The 9,104-nt window shown below is 36.2% G+C and overlaps 1 protein-coding gene across 1 annotated transcript; it reads right to left on the reverse strand.

Moving 5' to 3' along the window:
• Positions 1–75: 75 nt before the first annotated feature.
• LOC122829164 (ankyrin repeat and SOCS box protein 5-like) lies at positions 76–8,757 on the reverse strand. The gene is made up of 7 exons (XM_044113511.1): positions 8,572–8,757; positions 6,172–6,251; positions 5,721–5,828; positions 5,498–5,651; positions 3,676–3,810; positions 2,678–2,869; positions 76–2,607 (listed from the first exon to the last, which is right to left on the reverse strand). The coding sequence occupies exons 1-7, from the start codon at positions 8,660–8,662 to the stop codon at positions 2,480–2,482; spliced, it is 888 nt and encodes a 295-aa protein (XP_043969446.1). The 5' UTR covers positions 8,663–8,757; the 3' UTR covers positions 76–2,479.
• Between the last annotated feature and the right edge of the window lie 347 nt (positions 8,758–9,104).

A 9,104-nucleotide genomic window follows, 5' to 3' on the forward strand; every position in this document is an offset into this window, starting at 1 on the left:
AATTATAAATACATAAGATGTAAATAGTTCTTTACAGACTTAAGTGATCCAATCAAATATTTGTTTTTAGTTTATTCTGGAGGAAAAAAAATACAATATTTACATAAATACTTGTGAAGTTGTAACTGGGTTACTAACCGTTAGAAAGCTTGCAAATACATACTTTTTTGTTAGATAAGATTAGATGCCGCTAGCCGTAGTTAGCCTGTAGCTAACAGTAGACGACGCTAGTCCATATGTGAATGCAGCATTACATTATGTATTGTAGCTGTAGACAGAACGGCTTGTGAACATCAATCGGACCACAGACCGCTCAAAAAGCAGGAAGTCAACTACAGTGCAAGGCCTTCTGGGCAAATACAACCAAAACAAATGTGCTAGCCTAGCGCTAGCAGGAGAAATGGATTATCAAATCAAAATCAAATCAAATTTAATTAGTATAGCACATTTCAGCAGCAAGGCATGTCAAAGTGATTTACATCAAATCAAACACAAAAACACAATGCAACATAGAATCAACAATAAAAACACAACATAGTCAGATTCCGTCAATAAATTTGCAATTGATTACGTTTCGAATACAACTCTAAACAGTTGGGTTTTTAGTTGAGATTTAAAGGAAGTCAGTGTTTCAGATGTTTTACAGTTTTCTGGAAGTTTGTTCCAGATTTATGGTGCATAGATGCTGAATGCTGCTTCTCCTCGTTTGGTTCTGGTTCTCGGAATGCAGAGCAGACCAGAACCAGAACCTGAGAGTTCTGGAAGGTTGATACAACAGCAGCAAATCTTTAATGTGTTGTGGTGCTAAACCATTCAGTGATTTATAGACTAACAACAATATTTTAAACTCTATTCTTTGAGCTACAGGGAGCCAGTGGAGAGACTTTAAAACTGGTGTTATGTGCTCTATCTTCCTGGTTTTAGTGAGAACGTGAGCAGCAGCATTCTGGATCAGCTGCAGCTGTTTGATTGATTTGTTGGACAGACCTGTGAAGACGCCGTTACAATAATCAATGCGACTGAAGATAAATGCATGGATGAGTTTCTCTAGATCTGGCTGAGACATTAGTCCTTTAATCCTGGAAATGTTCTTCAGGTTATAGTAGGCCATCTTTGTGACTGTCTTTATGTGGCTCTGAAGGTTCATGTCAGAGTCCATCACTACTCCCAGGTTTCTGGCCTGATCGCTGATTTTTAGTTGTAATAACTGAAGCTGTGCACTGACTCTAGATCGTTCCTCTTTAGGTCCAAAAATAATAACTTCGTTTTCATTATAGCTTTTAGCCAAAGCCAAAAAGAAAATTTACAACCGCTAAAATCTGAGGCCTCCAATTTTGTTTACATTTAGTGAAGAAGGAAGTCGTGCTCATTTTCTTCTTCAGAGGTTTTCATGTTGTTTCCTTCAGTAGTTCTTGATGCAGCGCCCCCAAAGGCCAGGAGGGGAACAGATTTTCCAAAGCACTAAACACTTGAAAAAAAATTATTCTGAAAAATGGCAGTCATGCTAAAATTCAAGTGGCTAATCGAAAATTTAACCTGCGACTTAAAGAAAGAAAAAAAAAAAAAGCCCACAGCCGCTTATAATAATCGGATTTGGTGACAAAAACTCAAAGCACTTTCTGTTTTTCTACCAACAAAATGCGCACCTCCCTTCATTGTTTACATTTTTGTTGCTGTAACGCACAGCAACGCAAAATGATTTTGATAAGTAACTGTAGTCTGATTACTGGATTTGAAACAGCAATGCGTTAGATTACTCGTTACTGAAAAAAAGTGGTCCGATGTCACTGTTTGGGATGCAGCTCCTCCTCTGAGCTGCAGTTTACAAGCTTCTGCCTCATAGAGCTGGCCTCCCGTACAACTGCCCCACTCAGATCCTTCAGACTAGCCAGCAGTAATTAGCAAACAGCTGGTGGAACTCTGCTGAGCTCATTATAAGAGCTACTTCCCAGTGCAGCGCTGGTAAAAACATTGTTAAAGGGTTAATAGAGAAGCCATGTTGTGATGATCCACTGTAGCTGGAGTTTCAGAAAAAGCAGGACTTTTTAAAGAGACAGAGGCCCAATTTCAAGGTGTTAAATTAGGACGTAAAATTTCTTTTGAGTCATATTTGACTTATATATAATTTTTATAACAACTAAACTTAACATAGTTAGTTGATGGTGCTATAAAATGGCACTATTTGCCTGGAAAATACATAATATTGCCCTTTTAAGTCAACAATTCCCAAATCTTGATGAAAAAGTACTAGTTATAAGTGAAATAAAACGGAAAAATCTATTGAAGTACTTATCACTAGTACTTTTTCATTAATATTAAGGACTTATTTACTGACTTAGAAGTTACTTCTAAGTCAGTTTTATCTTATTTCAGGTGCACTGAGATATTTGCACTAGAAACTAGACCAAAAATACTTGGTAATATTTTCTGTTTTTGCATTGGAGACAGAAAACTAAAAGAGAGCATGCAGCCTATGGCTCTATGTGTGCTCCAAATATTGAGTGAGAAGTGAAGGAAGAGGGAGGAGAGGAAGCTGCTTGAGTCTGGCTCGCCCAATCACGGTCCTGATCCGGAGACGGCACAGCTGGCAGAGACTCCTGGGGGACGCTGGAGACAAACAGAGCCGGTTCAGGTGTTTTCATCCAGTTTAAAAATCATTACAGCAATTCAGGCGTACCTTCGAATGCCACCAGCAGCTGGTGTGTTTCTCCACCAGGCGGAGCGAGGTCTAAAGGCCGCTGGCCGTTTCCGTCTCTGAGCTTGGTTTCAGCGCCATGGTCAAGTAAAACCGACACCAGATCTGTGCTGTCCTGTCTGGCAGCTACATGCAGAGGGCTTTCACCGCCTTTCCCTGCATTAACACTGGCTCCTGGATGACGGGAGGAGGGCAAAATAAACGTCCCAACTACAGTACCATGCTCAGGGCCAGCCAGAGGTGGGTAGAGTACCCAAAGGTTGTACTCAAGTAAGAGTAAAAAAGTATTTGGTAAAAAGGCTACTCAAATACTGAGTGTCAATCATTTGATGTTTAAAAAATACATATAAAGTCATGTGAAAATGTTTGTATTTTAAAGACCAATAAAAATAATCCAAATAAATACCAGGCTAAGATTGTTTTTGGTCATAATATTATGTTAATAAAGTCATAATATTAGCAGAACAAGGAATATTTATTTGTTATTTTTCTATGACCATTATCAAGACCCATCTTTTTAACTGCGTGTCCTAAACTGGATCATTTCGGTTCAGATGATACATTTTCCAAACAGTTGTGTGTTTTTCCGTGTGGAAGAGGGGTGAGTACAAGCTTGTCTTCATTTTGTGGGTTTATTTTTTTAATCCATGCAGCACTTTAAGCTGCTTTTAGTATTAAGGGTGCTTTATAAATAATATTAATTGATTGTTTTATAAAATTACTACTTCATTCTACTAATATTACAATATAATATTATATAATATAGTATAATATTAATACAATATAATAATATTATGAGTTTATTCTTGTGTTACTACAACTTTTTTTGAATTGGTATGACATTTTCTCGCAATATCATGGCTTTTTTCTTGTAATTAATTTTTTTTTTCATTAACTTGGCCCTAATACTCGGTTGCAGAAAGCAACTGGAAAGCTTTCATTATAAAGAAAACCTTTACACAGACAGAGAAAAGTCACACCTTTGTTCAACAAAACCTTTGAGCAGGCTGTGTGTCGGTGCAGGCAGCTCACGTAGAGAGGGGAGCCCAGGTGAGGGACCTGACCGTCTGGATCTGCTCCATGAGAAACCAGGGTCTCCACACACTGGCTGTTCCCTGGATGACACAATGACAAAAAGCTTATAAAAACAACTTATACAGAACACAATTTGGATCCATTTGAATTCATTTATTTACATTAAGGCTGATATGAAACGATACATGAGTTTAAATTAAATTAAATTATTTTTTTGTTCTTTGTTTTAAACATCTGAAATACGACCACACTGGTGGTGCAACCTTTTCTCTTCTGTCAACAGTTTTCACTCCACATCACTCCAAGGTAATTTTATTTATATTTCTAGCACTGTTGGGTAAATTGTATTATTGGTATTATCAATTATTTGTTGTTCATGTAGCTTTATAGTTATACCTTTATAATGTTTTTACTTATATGCTTTTACTTCATTTTAATCTTAGTATAGAGAATATTTCTGTGTGTTGAATAACTTTGATTCCTTCCTGAGGCCTTCCTGGGAGAAAGCAGTGACAACCGCTTCCAGCAGAGTTTATGGCCGGGCCGGAAACTCGTCTCTCCTTGACCTGTTAGATAGCAATAAAGCCGTCGCCGTGAAGCCATACAACTTGTTCTGCTCAATGCCGTGCCTGGAAACGAAGAATCTAGTGTGTAGATAACATGTGTCTAGATAGTGATTGTCATTAGCGCTGCAACTCTGTGATGATTTGTTTTCCCCGCCCTTTGAGAGTTGCAGCGCCCAATGTGAGAGGGATCCTAAATGCAATAAAAAGAGAGGAGCAGGCATATCTGATTTCAGAGCGGTAGGAGATTGTAACTGAAAGCACATCTCTGTCTGTTCTCCTCGCGAGTATTCAGAATCCATCTCTCTTGTCTTTCTTGTGTTTAATCAATTTTGTCTTTGATAGGTGTTTGAACCTGACAAGCACATTTTCAGCAACAAGGCAATTCAAAGTGCTTTACGTGAATTAAGAAGAAATAACAAACCAAAGGAAAGAGCAAAATAAGAAAACAAAAAGCTGTTATGAGGAGGAACCTTAAACTTCTGCTCCCAGTTACTCACTAGGCCGTTGCTAGGTGACCAAAGAGTAAATGAGTTGTTGCTAGGTAACCAAGGAATGAGAGTGAGTTGATTCCAACAACGTTGCTTAGCTAGGCTGTGAGTAAGTGAAACAGACCCTTTATGCGTATTTGTATGTATTTTTGACAGTTTTTGTTAAGAAAATAGTATCTGTGTAGACTAAAAGATACACATTGTTTTATTTTACCCATTTGTGCATATTTGCAGCCCCTGAACCGATTTTGTGCGGCCCATGACTGTTCCAAATTTGTCAAACAAGCGCAGGTGGTTGATGCAGGTTGAGACTTTTTTAATTCAATTAGAATAAAACTATTAAGACCTTTTTCAATAAAGAAATCAACTTTTTCAGGTTTCTTCAGTCAAGCCCAAAATAAATGAGTAAAGTGAAATTATGTGAAACCTTTTCAAAATTTTGTACTTACGTTTCCTACACATTCCTTTCCAATAAAAAAAAACTGACTATTTTCTTTAATTAAAGTATTTAATGCTTAGTTTACTGTTGAGCAGGAACAAAATCCTCAATGAAACGTTGTGTTTTAGTCAAACAAAAAACAGTGTCCAGGTAACAAAAAGGTTGGACACCTCTGCCTTAATCTAAATGCATTGACATTCTGAACACAACTGGGCGTATTTGTCTACAAGGAAGATACTTTAATACACACAAGGTTTCTGCTGTGTGTACTTACCTCTCCTGCAGGCTTCATGCATACACGAAGGGAAGTGTGTGTGAAGTGTGTGCATGTGCGCTCCATTCTGCAGCAGCAGCTCCATACACCCGACGCTCCCTGATGCACAGCAGTTATACAGGGGAGTGACGCCGTCGATGGTGGCAGCATTCACCTGCAGGATCACCCATCATTAAACAACCATATTATGCCTGGAAATGAAACTGAAAGTATCAGTACTTACATTAGCTCCAGCACTTAGCAACGCCCTGACACATGCCACGTGTCCAGACAGACAGGCTTCATGGAGGGGCGTCACTTGGTCAATGGTCTTGATGTTTACTTGATTTCCCTGCAAAAACACAGATGCAGTCAATATTTATCTGGTCGCTGATGGATGTGGTCAGATCAGAGAAAAACCAATAAAACTGACAACTGTTAAGACTCACATCATATACAAACAAGGCTGTGTAATTATCACTCTACGTCACTAGGGGGGCAATGTACGGGATAGACGGTTTTTACAGATTCCTCACAGTCAACAAGGTTAATATTAAACAAAAGACAAGAATGTAGATTGAACTAGTTCACTTATTGGTTTTCCACTGTGTAATGTTTTACTAAGTGATGTTGAGTAGTTTTCTTAGAAAAATGTGTGGTTTTGTTTTAAGTTGGTCTTAGCCTGATGGTCCTACCTCAGCCAGCAGCCTGCGCAGGATCAGCAGGCGACCCTGAGACGCTGCGTCATGGAGCGGAGAGCGATCTGCCCACGACCCTGGAAACAAACAAATCCCCAAACACACCAACAAAACTTTTTATTATTACCCATTTCTTAAGACCTTTACTTTTAGTTCACTGCAAAAACACAAAATCTTGCACAGTCATTTTTGTCTAAATGTTAGTTTTGTCTAATTTAAGATGTACTTGGTAAGATTTTGTGTTTTTGCAATGTTGTTTCCTCTTTTCAGTTCTTCCTTGTTTGTTTCTTATGTCTTGATATTTTAAATTTATTCTTTGTGCTAGTTCAGTTATTCTCATTGTTTGTGTTTTGGATTTGTTTTGTTAAGAGTCATATTTATTTCTGTTTACTGTTTATGTTTTCTTTTATTTCACTGATTTTTCATCTTGTCTCAGTGATTTTGTGTTTAGTGAACCAATCCTGCGATTATTTGCCTGATGTTTTGTATCATTTTCCTGTTGACACTTGGAAACAACACAGATTTATAATTTCTTTTAAAAAACAGAAAAATACATTCGAGTAGTTCTAAAAACTACTATGCTTTAAGAACCACTTCCATGAACTCAACTATTACCATACTGAACGACATTCAGGATGCAGAAAACTAAAATAAAATTGCTTCTTATCGTTTGGTTGAGTGATGCAGTTTATTTATGTAGAAGAAAACACTGGAACATTTGCAGTGAGAAAAATTAATAGAAAATATTCTGGTGTACATATGCCAACCAGAAAGGTTTCACATGTTTTAATGATGTTACTAAAATGCACAAAAATGTACTGATAGTGGCTGTATCAAAAATATTTAACCATTGTGCTTGTGGCAATTCACAGCTTGTTAAATCTTACACACCTGTAAGATGGGTTTTCAAAAGGCAATTCAGATGTTTATTTTCTGATTTGCAAATGAAAGACAAAGTTTAAATGCCTGAAATCATTCCATGATCCAAGCTCTAACTTCAGACAAAAATGAAAGTGAACATTTAAAATCCACCTGGCTTTGTTCCTGGCTCAGTGTCATATCTATTTTGTAAATAATTGACAACAGAAATTCCCCTAGGTAGCTTTAAAAGTCACCTGAGTACACTGTAAAAAGAGAATATCCCAAATCTACTCAAAAAAATTAAAGTAAAACATTAAAATCAATACTATTCATTAGAATTTACTGCTTTGGATTCAATGTTAAGTAATTTTTAATGTTTCGCATTCATACATTTAATATTAAGTATATTCAAATAGAAAATATAAATTAACTATAATTGAAACAAATTAATTTTGAAAAAAAATGAATTCTTTAAATTTATATAAATTAATTATAAAAATGTATTTAAAACTGCCTATTTATATTAAGCTAAATTCAATTTAGCTCAATTTAATTCAATATTTTGTTTTATTAAACTGGAATATAGCATATTTTACATCAAACAGTTTTAAACCAACCTGAAAACAGATTTAAATAAATAACTGCCACAAACTTAAGAAAGTAATTAAACTAATGATATTTTGTATAACATATTAGTTGGAACCACAGAATCGTTTTTACAGTGTACCCACAGTCGTACTTGTACTCTACTGAACAAAAATACAAGAAATTTTGCTGAACCATAATTTTTGCAGAAGTTATTGTGATAAAATATAATATTGTTGTTTTGAAACTATGTTCAAGCAATATAATTATTATGGCAAAAGAACACATTCTCAAAGCTCAATAAACTTTAAATTCTAATAAACATTTAACAATGGAACTGGAAGACATTTTAAATATCCAAAATAAACAAACGAAAATACAGAAAAAAATAAATAAAATTAATTATGAAGGTTCTGAAAGCGAAACTTGTGCTTCAAAAAAGGGCTAGTTGAGACCAAAACTCCAGATTGAAGACTTTTGTCATCTTTTTTTTTTTTTGGTAGAAAAAGAAAAACGGTTAATCGTGTAAATGGAAATTATTGAGTTTGTTTTAATTTATCATGCGATTAATTGATTTATTGCTTTTTATGACAGGTCTACGTACTTACGAAAACATCAGGGTAAGAAAGAGCATAATATAAAGAGCACTTATTACAGTAATCCAGTAAATTGTCTAATTTAGCCCAGAAGATGGGCACTTAATGTAATTTTATTGAGTTTATTCTACAGTTTTATTTAGTCTTAACATGTGTTGTTTTCAGATTACGTTAGGATCAGCTGTAGGGGGTATTTTAGGCTTGCGCCATTAGGTCTTATTTAGCCGTAACATATACCACAACTGCGCAGTCAAACACTGAATGCATCACAAGTTCAACATGTTGTTCTGTATTTCGTATTTCAATCTTCTTTTCTTCATCCGTTCTGGTTTTGAAAAGCTATAAGAGTACCGACCTTGGCTGATCAGAACGCCCCAGCAGGCCCGCTTCCTCTCCGGGGTGCTGCAGGGCACCGACACCGACTCTGCGGCTCTTTTCCTGGACATCTCCCCTCTGCTGCTCGTGCTGGAACTCCATGTACCGCGGATGGGGCTCACGTGCTGCAGTCAAAACACCACAGCACGAGTCACAGCGAGGGGGCGGAGTCAGAGGCGAAACTCATTCTGATTGGCTAAAATGCTAGGTGGCTCGCAGGACAAGATTAATTTAGAAAGACGACGAAACAACGCATAGGCACGAAGAAACTAGTTGCATTTACTTGAATATGTTTTTTCCAATTATATTTTTTTGGAGTATGCTGTACTTTTTACTTTTATTTGAGCAATTTTAAAATAAATAGATTTCTTTACAGAATTATGTGATCTATTAACCAACTACATTGTAAAACAACTTGTTTTTAAAATAATATTTCATGAAAAATTTCAGCCCGTTGGAATAAAAACAGAAATTAAAAATGAAATTAAAAATGGTTTTGGATACCCAATAATC

This window comes from Gambusia affinis, linkage group LG04 (assembly GCF_019740435.1).
Source record: "Gambusia affinis linkage group LG04, SWU_Gaff_1.0, whole genome shotgun sequence".
In the NCBI taxonomy this organism is placed as follows: Eukaryota; Metazoa; Chordata; class Actinopteri; order Cyprinodontiformes; family Poeciliidae; genus Gambusia; species Gambusia affinis.

Coding starts and splice junctions, on each gene's coding strand:
- LOC122829164 (XM_044113511.1), bottom strand. CDS start 8,662: ATGTCCAGGAAAAGAGCCGCAGAGTCGGTGTCGGTGCCCTGCAGCACC. Junction 5,652..5,720: donor TGCTAAGTGCTGGAGCTAAT/GTAAGTACTGAT, acceptor GTGATCCTGCAG/GTGAATGCTGCCACCATCGA. Junction 2,870..3,675: donor AAAGGTTTTGTTGAACAAAG/GTGTGACTTTTC, acceptor CCCGTCATCCAG/GAGCCAGTGTTAATGCAGGG.